Here is a 14,962-nt window from a genome sequence, read left to right on the forward strand (position 1 = left end):
TTACCAGCTGAGGGGAGGGTACAGCCAGTGGTGAGCTGGAGCCGGTTCCCACTGGTTTGCTAGAACCGGTTGTTAAATTTAGAAGCCCTTTTAGAACCGGTTCTAAAAGGACTTCTAAATTTAACAACTGGCCAAAAGTGGCGCCTTAGGTGCCGACTCCGTGGGTACTCCGGGGCTGGAGCACCCACGGGGAAAATTTGGTGGGTGCAGAGCCCCCACCGGCAGCTCTCCGCCCCACCCCGCGCCCGGCCCCAGCTCACCTCCGCTCCACCTCCGCCCCTGAACGCACCGCCCTGCTCTGCTTCTCCACCCCTGCTTCCCGTGAATCAGCTGTTCTCGCGGGAAGCCGGGGAGGGCTGAGAAGAAGGCGGTGGCTTCGCGCTCAGGCCCAGGGAGGTGGAGGCGGAGTGGAGGTGAGCTGGGGCAGGGGTGGGGGTGCGAGGAGGGCCACCTGCACCGCAGCAGGTAACCTGGGGGTGGGGGGCACGCAGGGGAACCGCTCTCCACCCCAGCTCACCTCTGCCTCCCTGGGACTGAGCACGAAGCCGCCGCCTGCTTCTCAGCCCTCCCCGGCTTCCCGCACGAACAGCTGATACACGGGGCGGGGGCGAAGAAGCAGAGCAGGGCAGAGTGTAACTCAGGGGAGGAGGCAGAGGCGGAGTGGAGGTGAGCTGGGGCCGGGCGCGGGGCAGGGAGCTGCCGGTGGGTGCTCTGCACCCACCAAATTTTCCCTGTGGGTGCTCCAGCCCCGGAGCACCCACGGAGTCCTTTTGATGTGATCAGTTGGGGGAGCGGCTGCTTCCCGTGTTCCCCCCCAGCTACGATCCCCAGGGACCTGCCAGCTGCTTCCTGGGAGCTGCTCCAGGTAAGCACCGCTGGGACTCTCCACCTCGCCCGCCAGCCAGTCCCTCTGGCTCTTAGGGGCGGGGTGAGCACCCACTACGGTGGCCCACGAGACCCTCCTGTCCAGTTCTGGGGGCAGTCAGGGGACAGGGGAGGGGGGTGGATGGGGCAGGGGTCCGGGGGGGGCATCAAGAAACGCGGTGGATTGGATGGGGCAGGAGTCCTGGGGGGCACGGGTGGGCCACGACCCCCTGGTGTGGTGAGGAGAGAACCGGTTGTTAAGATTTTGGCAGCTCATCACTGGGTACAGCACCTCTCTTAAGGTCTGATCCACAATGGTTGTTTATCCCCATTTCAGCTACTGTTTTTTGCTGCACAAGTGCAAACCCTTAGCGTAGATGGGGTAAATTGCTATCAATCACTGTTTTCATCCATGCATCTAATACTGGTTTCAAGCAGGGGTAAAGTGCACCAGTGCAAATTGCAGTTTATAGCCTGTCTACCTAGGAGTTTGCACCAGTGCAGCTATACTGGGGGCTGTCTAGCAGTGGCTTAAACCTCCCATGTAGCCACGGTCTTTGATTCAGTTAGAAGCCTGGTACATAAATTGCCCTAAGCTGTTGAGACTGGAGAGGAACTAAGCATTTCATGTATCAGCTTGATTGTGGACCCCTTCCTTTTAGGCTAACGCTAAACTACGTGCTTTTCCTTCTGTCAAATTAGCTGAATTGTTTACATGCAGGATGTTTCGAAGGTGCAGTAATTCGAGAGACACATAGTCTGGATTCAGAGTAGCAGCCATGTTAGTAGGTATCCGCAAAAAGAACAGGAGGACTTAGAATACCAGAGTTGGAAGGGACCTCAGGAGGTCATCTAGTCCAACCCCCTGCTCAAAGCAGGACCAATCCCCAATTAAATCATCCCAGCCAGGGCTTTGTCAAGCCTGACCTTAACTTCTAAGGAAGGAGATTCTACCACCTCCCTAGGTAACGCATTCCAGTGTTTCACCACTCTCCTAGTGAAAAAGTTTTTCCTAATATCCAACCTAAACCTCCCCCACTGCAACTTGAGACCATTACTCCTTGTCCTGTCCTCTTCTACCACTGAGAATAGTCTAGAACCATCCTCTCTGGAACCACCTCTCAGGTAGTTGAAAGCAGCTATCAAATCCCCCCTCATTCTTCTCTTCTGCAGACTAAACAATCCCAGTTCCCTCAGCCTCTCCTCATAAGTCATGTGTTCCAGACCCCTAATCATTTTTGTTGCCCTTCGCTGGACTCTCTCCAATTTATCCACATCCTTCTTGTAGTGTGGGGCCCAAAACTGGACACAGTACTCCAGATGAGGCCTCACCAATGTCGAATAGAGGGGAATGATCACGTCCCTCGATCTGCTGGCAATGTCCCTACTTATACATCCCAAAATGCCATTGGCCTTCTTGGCAACAAGGGCACACTGCTGACTCATATCCAGCTTCTCGTCCACTGTCACCCCTAGGTCCTTTTCCGCAGAACTGCTGCCTAGCCATTCGGTCCCTAGTCTGTAGCTGTGCATTGGGTTCTTCCGTCCTAAGTGCAGGACCCTGCACTTATCCTTATTGAACCTAATCAGATTTCTTTTGGCCCAATCCTCCAATTTGTCTAGGTCCCTCTGTATCCTATCCCTCCCCTCCAGCGTATCTACCACTCCTCCCAGTTTAGTATCATCCGCAAATTTGCTGAGAGTGCAATCCACACCATCCTCCAGATCATTTATGAAGATATTGAACAAAACCGGCCCCAGGACCGACCCCTGGGGCACTCCACTTGACACTGGCTGCCAACTAGACATGGAGCCATTGATCACTACCCGTTGAGCCCGACAATCTAGCCAACTTTCTACCCACCTTATAGTGCATTCATCCAGCCCATACTTCTTTAACTTGCTGACAAGAATACTGTGGGAGACCGTGTCAAAAGCTTTGCTAAAGTCAAGAAACAATACATCCACTGCTTTCCCTTCATCCACAGAACCAGTAATCTCATCATAGAAGGCGATTAGATTAGTCAGGCATGACGTTCCCTTGGTGAATCCATGCTGACTGTTTCTGATCACTTTCCTCTCATGTAAGTGCTTCAGGATTGATCCTTTGAGGACCTACTCCATGATTTTTCCGGGGACTTGTGCACGTCCAGCTTTTCTAAATAGTCCCTAACCACCTCTTTCTCCACAGAGGGCTGGCCATCTATTCCCCATGTTGTAATGCCCAGCGCAGCAGTCTGGGAGCTGACCTTGTTAGTGAAGACAGAGACAAAAAAAGCATTGAGTACATTAGCTTTTTCCACAACCACTGTCACTAGGTTGCCTCACTCATTCAACTATAGGCTGAGCAAGTGCAGAATGGTGGTAGAATGTGCCTTTGGACGTTTAAAAGCTCGCTGGAGCTGTCAGACTTCAGCGCAACCAACATTCCCATTATTATTGCTGCTTGCCATGTGTTCCATAATATCTGTGAGAGTAAAGGGGAGACGTTTATGGTGGGGTGGGAGGTTGAGGCAAATCGCCTGGCATCCGATTTTGAGCAGCCAGACACCAGGGCGATTAGAAGAGCACAGCAAGGCGTGCTGCAGATCAGAGAGGCTTTGAAAACCAGTTTCATGACTGACCAGGCTTCAGTGTGACAGTTGTGTGTATTTCTGCTTGATGCAAACCAACTCCCTTTGTTAATTTTAATTTCCTTGTGGCACCTTAGAGACTAACCAATTTATTTGAGCGTAAGCTTTCGTGGGCTACAGCCCACTTCATCGGATGCATAGAATGGAACATATAGTAAGAAATACATACAGAGAACAAGAAAAGGTGGAAGTAGCCGTACCAACTGTAAGAGGCTAATTAATTAAGATGAGCTATTATCAGCAGAAGAAAAAAACTTTTGTAGCTCATCTTAATTAATTAGCCTCTTACAGTTGGTACGGCTACTTCCACCTTTTCTTGTTCTCTGTATGTATATCTATCTATACATCTATCTTCTTACTATATGTTCCATTCTATGCATCCAATGAAGTGGGCTGTAGCCCACGAAAGCTTGCGCTCAAATAAATGTGTTCGTCTCTAAGGTGCCACAAGTCCTCCTGTTCTTTTTATAGTCTGGATTATTGTTCTTTTTATTCAAGATTTGCCAAGTAGATACTGGCCAATTTCTCTGCCAAGACAAGTAATAGGGAAGTAAACCATCACCTGCTGGCTTCAAACAAGTCCTTTACCACAATGGCTTTCAACTTGTGGTCCACAGACCTCTGCAGACTATGTCTAAGATTTCCAAAGGGGTCTGCACCCCCATTAAAATTTTTTTTAGGGGTCTTCAAATGAAAAAACGTTGAAAACCACTGCCCTACCGCTTCCTTCATAGCGGTAACAACGTCAGAGCAGACCTGTTGGAACGCTTCGTGTCTCAGCCTATTGACTGCTGTCGGACATAAAAAAACGAGAGCTCCTATCCGTTCTACTCCAGCTTGCGTCTCATCCCCCAGCTATGATGGACAACCGCAGGAGAATACAGAAACCTTGGACAACCACCCTGGGGCATGTTCCGCTCGTGGACTGCAACCCCCACCATGCCACAGGGGACTGGGCACCCCACAGCTGACGTCCGCCTGATGGATTTTGCTCACACCACTTATAAAGGTTCTAAGAATAATCATGGGGTGGGCCAGACCAGGGCTCCATGTTCTGTGTAAAATCTGGTCTGCCCCTACCCAGCACACTGGGGGCAGGTCAGGGCTAGGAGCATGCACCTGGCTCTGACCCCTGCACCCCACCGTCCCCTGCTCCCAGCCACAGGGGCCTCTCAGGGCACATGTCCATGTCAGGCTCTAGCCCCTTCGGCGCATGCGTATCCGCCGCCTTAGCCCCAGCTCCTGCCCGAAGCACATGGCTTCGCTGGACTATGCTGCGCATGCGCCACCTGACCTCCAAGCGGCCGCTCTGAGTGCGCACGCGCCTTCCGCTCTCGGCCAGTGTTTCCCTCTCGGCCTCTGTAGTTTTGACTAATTAGCGAGCTTATTGGCCTACTCCGGGTCACGTGACCTGTTAATCGTCTGTGGCCGGGTACGTGACGCCGCGGGAGCCCCAGTCCCGAGATGGCGGCCACCCGCTGCCGGCGGTTTCCGGAGCGCTGCGAGGAGTGGCCGCGGGAGAAGACCAAGTGGGCCCGGGACCTGGGCGCCTTCCCGCGGCAGCGGGGGCCCAGGCCTTCCGGGAGGGGGCGAGCACCCAGGTGAGCGCCGCGGGGCGGGAGCGCGGCCGCGCCCCCAGCTGGGCCGGGGGGGCCGGGGCCCTGGGGGGGAGACAGCCACGGCCCGCGCCTCGCAGCCCCCCCCAGCTACTCCCGGGCACCTACACCCCGTGCAGCCCCCCAGCCACCCCCGTGCAGCCCCCCAGCCACCCCCGGCTTCTCTCCCCTTCACAACCACTGCCCCCCCCCAGCCCCACCCCAGCTACTGCCTGACACCTTCACCCCCTGCAGCCCCCCAGCCCTCCCCGGCCCTCACAGCCCCCCCCAGCTACTCCCGGACACCTACACCCCGTGCACCTCCCCTCCGGCTTCTCTCCCCTTCACAACCACTGCCCCCCAGCCCTCCCCGGCCCTCACAGCCCCCCCCAGCTACTCCCGGACGCCTACACCCCGTGCAGCCCCCCAGCCACCCCCGGTTTATCTCCCCTTCACAACCACTGACCCACAGCTCCCCTGCCCCCCCCCCAGGCCCTCACAGGCCCCCAGCCCCACCCCAGCTACTGCCTGACACCTTCACCCCCTGCAGCCCCCCAGCCCTCCCCGGCCCTCACAGCCCCCCCCAGCTACTCCCGGACACCTACACCCCGTGCAGCCCCCCAGCCACCCCCGGTTTATCTCCCCTTCACAACCACTGACCCACAGCTCCCCTGCCCCCCCCCCAGGCCCTCACAAGCCCCCAGCCCCACCCCAGCTACTGCCTGACACCTTCACCCCCTGCAGCCCCCCAGCCACCCCCGGCTTCTCTCCCCTTCACAACCACTGCCCCACAGCCCCGCCCCCCCCAGCTACTCCCGGACACCTACACCCCGTACAGCCCCCCTCCGGCTTCTCTCCCCTTCACAACCACTGCCCCCCAGACCCCCCGGCCCTCACAGCCCCCAGGCACTCCCTGACACCTTCACCCCCTGCAGCCCCCCAGCCACCCCCGGCTTCTCTCCCCTTCACAACCACTGCCCCACAGCTCCCCTGCCCCCTCACAGGCCCCCAGCCCCACCCCAGCTACTGCCTGACACCTTCACCCCCTGCAGCCCCCCAGCCACCCCCAGCTTCTCTCCCCTTCACAACCACTGCCCCACAGCCCCTCTGGCCCCTCACAGCCCCCCCAGCTACTCCCTGACACCTACACCCCTGAAGCCCCCCCCACCGCCCCCGTCACCCCCTTACACCTGTACCCCATACACGCCCCTTCAGGCACCTTGCCTTACATCTCTGCCTGTTGTCACTGCCCCCCATGCCCCTCACAGCCCCCCCCCACACCTGTACCCCCTACACACCCCTTCAGCCACCTCTTCTCTTACATTTCTACCTGCAGTCACAGTCTTCTCCTCTGGCACCCCCAATCACCCCCTTACACCTATACCCCATAAGCACCCCTTTTAGCCCTACAGCCACCTCTTCTCTTACATCTCTACCTACAGCCACTGCTTCCCTGTCTATTGTCTGTTTTATTCACATGATTAAGATTTGCTGGGGGGGTTTTCTTCAGTGCTGTCTGCTACACATGTGGGTTGCTCTTTGTCGTTTGTTGAAACGTTTCCACTTTAATTATTAATTGGGCCAAAGCAAGAGGTAGCTCTGAGACGACTTCCTTAGTTCAGTGGTTATGGTACTGAGCTGTGATGTTGGAGGCCTTGGTTCAATTCCCACCTCTTCCTGCCACGAAGGGATTTGCTACCTAAGCTGTTTTGTTTTGTTTTAATTAAGTGAGCACAAGAGGAAAAAACTTAAAAATGAATCACTCTTGTCCCGGACCCCTGTCCAGACTATGGGAGATCCAGTCCCCCCTCTGCCAGGGGACTTGAACATGGATCTCCCACATCCCAGGGACCACCCCCCTGCACGGTGGGTGGTTCTTAATTCAAGCCCCCTTCCTTTCTCAGGAAGACAATGGCTCCTATGAATGAGAGGGGATTTAAACAAGGACCCCCCCACCTCAGTCACCTGGGAGAGAGGAGAACCCTCTTCAAACCCCTTCTAAGGGGCAGAGGGAGGACTCAAACCAGGATCGCCTGTATTCTGGGCGAGAGTCCTAGCCATGGGACTATAGAGTGATTCTAGCTTTTTAGTTGGCCCAATGAATAGTTTAATTAAAGTGGAACAGCCTCAATAGGCAAGACTGAGGGAGCTCCCTGTTCAGATCCCAGCTCCTCATCAGGCGGAGGGGGGAATCAAACTAGGGTTGCTAGCATCCCAGTAGCAGACCCTGACCACTATGCTAGAGAGGGCTGCTCATGTCTGAGACTTGCTTGGGTCCAATTAATAGTGAATTAAAGTGGAACAGCTTCAGTAGGAAAGATTGAGGGATCTTGTTCCACATGAACACTGCTCATTTTTGCCCCTAGCATTGTGCAAAAGAGAGATTTCGTCCCATCCCAAGAACAAGCATGAAATATCAGCTGGGGTGTGTCAGTAACCTAATTGCATGCTGTCATTTATAAGCCTGCTCCCATTATCTACAGAGTGAGCAGTTTTGAGGGCAAAGAGGCAAAACACTCCGACCTGGTCATCTATCAAAGATGATCCAACAGTCTTGGGAGGTAGCTACGTCTCTGCCTGTTGATGGCTTTCTAAATTAGGACCATTACTTTGAATTCGTGGCATGGACAGACCTGACCTAGCCAGACAGATAAAGCACCAAGCAGTAGCTGACAAGTAGCCCTGGCTCAGTGTCATTAGCAAGATTTGAAGGTGGGTAACTGCAAGACAAGGCAACTGCACTTCTTCAGCGTCAGCAGCCTCTGACTCACTGGTATCTTTGTTGTACTGTGGGGAGAAGCAAGCAACTCTGGATAACATGCGCGAACACAAGTGAGCAACTGTCACCAACAATAGCCTCCTTCAGGCAGCACCTGAAAGGTGCAAATTATCAGTCATACATAATGAAATCATGCAACAGGTCAGTATCTTCAAGTGTCCCCTGTCAACAGGGGATGGGTAAGAGATAGCATGGGCCAGCCAGCTTCTAGAGTGATGATGCTGCCACCTGCTCCAGCCGCCATCCTCCCCTTTCTGCAGTGTAGTTGTGTGAGTAGCTGTGCAACAAGGAGATATAAGTGCTGCAGGGATTTGGGGCCTTCGAGGCTCGCAGCTGGGACAGTGACGAGTGTAGCAAACGTCTATTGAACACATCAGAGACAGATTCTGAGGGGTGTGTTAGAAACATTTCAACTCTCTGCCACTTACTGAGACTTTTTCTGAGTGAATATAGCTCAAAGGAGTGTTGCATTAGACATGCAGCAGCTCATAGTGATATGTAGGGTTACATAAGAGTATGTGGTTATACTTCGTTATTCACACATGACAGTCTACAGCCCTTCTACTAAGAGTCATTACTGTTCTGTAAGTAGCTTACGTGTACTGTCCTTGTATTCAGTGATAGGACGGAAGAACCCCACGCACCACTACAGACTAGGGACCGAGTGGCTAGGCAGCAGTTCTGCAGAAAAGGACCTAGGGGTTACGGTGGACGAGAAGCTGGATATTTTGGGCTGTATAAGTAGGGGCATTGCCAGCAGATTGAGGGACGTGATCATTCCCCCCATGTGACATTGATGAGGCTTCATCTGGAGTATCCAGTTCATCTGTGTCCAGTTTTGGGCCCCACACTACAAGAAGGATGTGAAAAAATTGGAAAGCATCCACCGAAAGGCAACAAAAATGATTAGGGGACTGAAACACATGACTTCTGAGGAGAGGCTGAGGGGGGATTGTTTAGTCTGCGGAAGAGAAGAATGAGGGGAGATTTGATAGCTGCTTTCAACTACCTGAAAGGGGGTCCAAAGAGGATGGATCTAGACTGCTCTCAGTGGTAGCAGATGTCAGAACGAGGAGTAATGGTCTCAAGTTGCAGTGGGGGAAGGTCTAGGTTGGATATTAGGAAAAACTTTTTCACTAGGAGGGTGGTGAAGCACTGGAATGCGTTACCTAGGGAGGTGGTGGAATCTCCTTCCTTAGAGGTTTTTAAGGTCAGGCTTGACAAAGCCCTGGCTGGGATGATTTAGTTGGGGATTGGCCCTGCTTTGAGCAGGGGGTTGGACTAGATGACCTCCTGAGGTCCCTTCCAACCCTGATAGTCTATGATTCTATGATAGTAAGGTAATTACAATTGTATTATGTGGGTTTTAGACTTTTCTCCAGCTGAGCACATAACATCAAAACTATATGTTTTATAATTAGCTGCAGAATGTCATAAAAATAGCAGACAGATAAAACTTTACTCAAACCAGTCCATTCTATAAATGACAAGATGTTGTGTGACTACACACTTTAGCTTTGACTGCAGGCCAAAAAGTATAGGAAAATGCATAAAATATATCAGCTGGGGTAAAGAGTTTCCAGACGTTCCAAAGCAGTACTATTTTGAGTACATAGTTGCATTATCAAATGTATTTAGAAGCTTTCTGCCAATTTTGATAAAAATTAAAACGATGCTTCTACAAGTTATGGCCCTCTTTGTGATTTTATGATTTTTTCAGACAGGCACAAGAAGAGAAGTCACAGGTAGCAGGAGGCTGGATGGCTCAGGGGAAGGGTGAGAAGATGGAATCTTTCATCTTTAAGGTCCTGCTTTGAACCCAACTCAGGTCAGTATTGGCCAAAAACTGTCACCATCTGAGGCGGCAGCATGGTCTAGTAGACAGGGCCCTTGCGAGGGAGTAAGACCTGGGGCAGTCACTCCCCACTGTCCCGGTCTTGTCTATTTAGATAGTGAGCTCTTCTTGTACTATGTGCACGTACAGCGCCTAGCACAATGGAGCCTCTAGGGTAATAGCCACTTGGTAGTCTAATGAATTGGTCCAGGTGCCAGTGGGTATATATCCCCCAGACCATTTCCCACGCTGTACCTGTCTCAGCACTGGGAACTTTAGCTTCTGTGGTGTTTACCGCAGCACATTTCCCCAGCAGTAAGATTCATGTGCAATCTTTAATTTAGAAGAGACGTAGGTTTTATGGAGTCTAGATTCACAGATTGTAAGTCCAGAAGGGACCATTATGATTATGTAGCCTGACTGACCTCCTGCATAACACAGGCCAGAGAACCTCAAGTATAGCAATGGCTGCATCAAACCCAATCATTTGTGAACTACAGCATATCTTTTAGAAAGACCTGGAGTTTTTAAAATCAAGACTGGAAGCAATAGAGGCTGTGGAGCTGGAAATTAATTCAGAGAAGAGAGGAAGCAATAGTCCATCTATTTGAAGTCCCTTAGTAAATAATAATTATCTTTAGCCCTTATATATATACATATATATATAGCTTGTCGTCCAAAAACCTCAAAGCACTTTAGAAAGGAAGTCAGTATCATTATCCCCATTTGACAGATGAGGCACAGGGAGGTGAAGTGACTTGCCCAAGGTCACCCAACAATCCAGTGGCAGAGCTCCACTTACACCCCTTCTCTCCCCCTCCAACAAATCAAATAGCTTCTGGCACACATTTTAGTTGGGTTTTTGTTTTTAATTAGTCATGTTAAACTAATGACCATCGGGTCGCTCTCTCAGAGAAAACAACAAAAGGCACACACAAAAAAAGTAAAGTCAGAATGCCTGAGACAACAACTCCAGCTTAGGAAAGCAACTCTTGAGACGCTGGTTGGAGTTATATTGGCAACATGGCTCTCACATCCTCCGGCCTCGCCAGCAATTGTTATTTGACTAACGCCACTGGGACTCTCTTTCCAAAAAGAACAACAACTCAAATAATAACCAGTGCGCTCTGGTCCCCAGGGAACATGCCGAGATCACCTCTTGGAGCAGGGGGAGGAACTCCCCCGTGAAGAAATCGGCCCCAAGAAATCAACATTTGGCACTGAAATGGCGCCTTCCGCCAGGAATAAAACGTTACATTAAAACATTCAAATTTGGGTTTTTAAAAGCACATTGAGGCAAGGTCTGTGTGTGGAGGGCAGAGAGGGAGGAGTCGTGGGGGCATAAGCCATCTCCTCTGTTCTCTCTGCTCCCTAGGAGTGCAGACAGACACACGAGAGCGCCCAGGCCTCTCTCTCTTCGTGGCCCTGAAGAGCCCATGGGACAATCCGATAGGGAGGCAGGAGAAAAGAAGCAGATTGATGCTCATTCCCCTTTAACAAGGATACTGCAGTGATGTACACTAATGGCCCAAGCCGCCACACTACGGTGCTTGGGGAGAGGTTACCGGAGTACTCTTCACAAGGGCATGGCCAAGTGTGGAGAAGGTTGGCCGACACCCCACAGTTCACATCCCGGCTCTTCCAGGGGCTGCTCCTCCCCCATCTCCGCAAAATACCCAGCCCCTCTTGAAACTGATTTGTAAGTTTCTAGTCGAGTTTTCCTAATAGGAATTCGACACTCGTCTCTTAACGTGCTACTGCAGAAACGCCTACAGCTCGGCAACCCCGAACGCCAGAGGAGACCGGAGCCCTCCCGTACTTGTACCTAGGCGGCCTTTGCACGCATGAGACGCATATTATAAATATAAAATCATATCTGCTACAAACAGAAGACGTATATTGTACATCTCTTACCCATATACACAAGACCACAATATACACATATGCCTTGGAGGACGAGGAGTGTCATCATGGAAAGAGGATTGTAAGAGGCACAGCTCCCCCCCTGCCAGCCCTGCTGGGGGGGTGGGGTGAGGGGCTGTGCGCACAGCAGGTCAGATCAGTCACAGGAGGAGTCTTGTCCAGTGGACATGTGTCACTCAGAACAGTGCATGGATGGGCCAGTCTCCCTCACACATGTGCATGCCCCACAAAATGCATTCACCATGTGCTGCATGAGAGGAAGAGAGAGAGTACGCAAGCCTGTCTCCCGTTACCCTTGAAGTGCTGCGTTTCTTCAGACACTTGGAGCGAAGCTAGGCCCTGAGAGCTTTTTGCATCCTACAGCACGGCTGCCCTCAGAAAGGGTTCCACCCAGGCAGGTCTCTGGTAAGGCATCTTCGTCTGGGAGTTGGATCAAACTGTGTCTGAAGAGAAAATGGACCCAGCTGGGAGCGTGTGCGCTTGGGTGGGCTAACAGGAGGCAGCAAGGCTCAGATGGCTGGTGACAGCCAGGCCTGCGGAGGCATCCAGAGGCTCAATCCTTGGCTCAGTTTATACTTAAAGCCCCAGAAACTGCCACTCTTTGCCTCCTTTCTCCCCAGACTCGGGCCACCACAATGGCATGGAATACTGATGGTCGTTTGAGTGGCACATCCACACACGGAGTGGCAAGCAGGCAGACGTAAGAGTTAAGACAAAAGTCGATGTGAGCTTTGTACAGCTAGGAGTGGCTCCTGGCCAGCGCGTCCGAGGACGTCGACGATGAAATGCCACAGTGATTAGATCAGGCCGGGGTGGGGAGACCAAGTCCTGGCACCTATCGGCGGTAGTGATTGGGGGCATCCGCAAACATGTACTTGAGTCTGTAGGCTTCAGCAAGGAGGAGTCCAATCTCTTCGTTGCCCCAATGTATTGTTGGTAGGTTTTGTAACAACATTAGAAGACCCTGAAACAAGGGAAAAAGGGGTTCTTATTTTGGGAGGCAGTGGAGCAAGGATTCCAGCCGTAGGGCAAATTTAGATCTGGTATGAACAGGCACAGCAGCACTGAATCATGGTATGTTCTAGCTTTAGTATACAGAGCACTTTCCATCCATCAAAGTGCTTTACAAAGGTGGTTGAGGGGGAAACTGAGGCACAGAGCGGGGATGTGACTTGCCTGAGGTCATTCAGCAGGCCAGCAGCGGAGCTGGGAATAGGACCCAGGTCTCCTGAGTCCCAGTCAAGTGCCCTGTTCATGCTTACCATGCTGCCTCCATGATGTCAATGGAGTTGCACCTGTTTACACTAGATCTGAACATGGTCCTGAAGGCAGAGGTAGAGAGAGCCTCATCAACACTGCACATACGCAGACACACACCTCACTCCTGCATGCTGGCGGCCACCCAAAGGTGGACAGTGGACTCTTTATTAACCATGGAAAATGGAGTCCCATCCCCCTGCCCTTTTCCTGATGCACTGAAGCCTTCATACCTCACGTCTGCAGCACACAAGTCTTTATAGCGAACAAGCCTGATCTCAGCACACATGACGTGCTCCCTCTTTATCCAACTGGATTTCACATTCCCTGGTCTATTGAAACGATTGCAGTGCTCAGACCCCGGCAGCAGCAAAACCTGCTTACCCAGCTCTGTGTGAGAGTTGGATACACACCCTGGTATGCCCCTCTTCAGCTTCCAGGCTGCTTCCGGAGGGTCTCAGAGCACTTGTCAGAGGGGCACTAACGGAGCCTCACAACCCCACTGTGAAATACAGCATTAACACTCCAGCTTTACAGATGGGAACCACAGCACAAAGACACACAAGGTCAGACAGTGAGTCTGCAGCAGAGGATCCCAGAGCACCTGGCTCTGCCCTGTGCTCAGTGTAACCAATCACGTGTCCTCTATTAACGTGGTTATGGGACAGTCGTGCAGGGGTCCTCCAGTCAGAGGAGTTGAATGGTGACACCTGGGTGTAGATTTTATGATCTGATCTATCACTTGGGTGCAATCAACATGCGCACAGCCGCATGCGGTGCATCTCAGTGCCTGATGTTTAACCACTTACACGTAAACCACCCAACAGCGGCAATTATGTTGCCCGCCCTCCTCCCCACCAGGGATTCACCTGGAAGTCCTCCTCATCCAGGATCTCTTTCCGCCACTTGATCAGGAAGGCAGCACAGACATACAGGTGGAAATGGGAGAATCCTTCCGGCTCCGACTGGAAAGGACACAAAACTCTGGGTCAATCCTTGCAGCATGAGGATAGCACCGGCAAGCCCAGCGTAGCCTGCCTTTGCTCCAGGCTCTCCCCAGCAGGCCTGTGGCAGGCACTCAGGGCTGCACTGCACAACAAGGCAGACAAGAGGAAGGAGCAGGTCACTTTGCTGCTGCTGATCTCTCTGAGCGCAACAGCCTTCCCAGCACTGCAGCTGCCCCACGCCCACCACTGGGGAGGCTGTGCTGGGAGCCTGCCCGAGGGCAAAAAACGGGGAGGCTGGGAAGTTTTAGTCCTACATACCTGGTAGGTGTCCCACAGGCGGATAGTGCAGCGCAGGGGGAGCTCCCTCATCAGCAGATTGTTCATCCAGCGAAAGGCAAACTGCAGGTATTCGACCTCATATTTCCTAAAGTGATTGTGTACCTGCTCTGAAACAGCACATTCCATTACACATCTGGATCCCCATGGGGCCCAAGGCTCTGTGCCCTAATGCCCTGCGCCTCAAAGCACTCTCAGGACCAATCCCCTCCCCTGTCCAAATGCATTTCAACCCAATCCCCTCTCCCCATTAAACCAAGCCTCCTCCTACCATGTGCATTAAAGTCCCCTGTTCTGTTAAACGATGCCCCCTTCCACATGCATTTCAACCAAGTCCCCTCCCTTGCTAAACCTCAGTCCCTCCTACCATGTTTTCTCTGGCCAAATGACTCTGATTTGTGCCAAACTATGCCCTCGCCCACATGCCTTCCAGCCTAGCCCTCTCCCCTGCCAAGCCAGGACCCCAGCTGTGTCTCTTCCACCCGAGTCCCTTCTGCCTCCTAATCCACCCCACCAAAACCATGTCGCCTCCCACATGCCTTCCAGCCAACCCAACCCCCTTCCTCATCAAGCCACATCCATCCCAACTAATTCCGCCGCACTTCCCCTCTCCAAACCAAGCCCCACTTCCAGCCCCTTCCCATGGTTGGTATCCGGATCAGGACAGAGGCTACCATCTGGCACAACCACTGGTCTTTGGGAACCTCGTGGGGGGATGGGAGAGGAATTGTTACAGCGCAACCCTGCTCTCTGCCTCCGTGCGTATGCTAGAATTCCAGAGGGAAATCGTGTCC

General features: G+C 52.6%; 1 protein-coding gene and 1 long non-coding RNA gene across 2 annotated transcripts in view; one reads left to right on the top strand and one right to left on the bottom strand.

Annotated features, from left to right (window-relative positions):
• Positions 1–4,916: 4,916 nt before the first annotated feature.
• LOC311511058 lies at positions 4,917–10,970 on the top strand. Its single transcript, XR_014709195.1, has 3 exons — positions 4,917–5,098; positions 9,592–9,699; positions 10,844–10,970. It is a non-coding gene; the product is annotated as an uncharacterized lncRNA (long non-coding RNA).
• Positions 10,971–11,118: 148 nt separating this feature from the next.
• The window catches only part of TBC1D22B (TBC1 domain family member 22B), a 37,786-nt gene continuing 33,942 nt past the window's right edge, over positions 11,119–14,962 (bottom strand). Inside the window, exons 11-13 of the mRNA XM_084611349.1 lie at positions 14,151–14,278; positions 13,755–13,850; positions 11,119–12,592 (exon numbers count right to left, since the gene is read on the bottom strand). Coding sequence (XP_084467475.1) covers positions 12,464–12,592; positions 13,755–13,850; positions 14,151–14,278 — 353 coding nt within the window. The 3' untranslated portion in view covers positions 11,119–12,463. The remainder of the gene's footprint in view (positions 12,593–13,754; positions 13,851–14,150; positions 14,279–14,962) is intronic.

Source organism: Lepidochelys olivacea, assembly GCF_965140295.1.
Source record: "Lepidochelys olivacea isolate rLepOli2 genome assembly, chromosome: 21".
NCBI lineage: Eukaryota > Metazoa > Chordata > Testudines > Cheloniidae > Lepidochelys > Lepidochelys olivacea.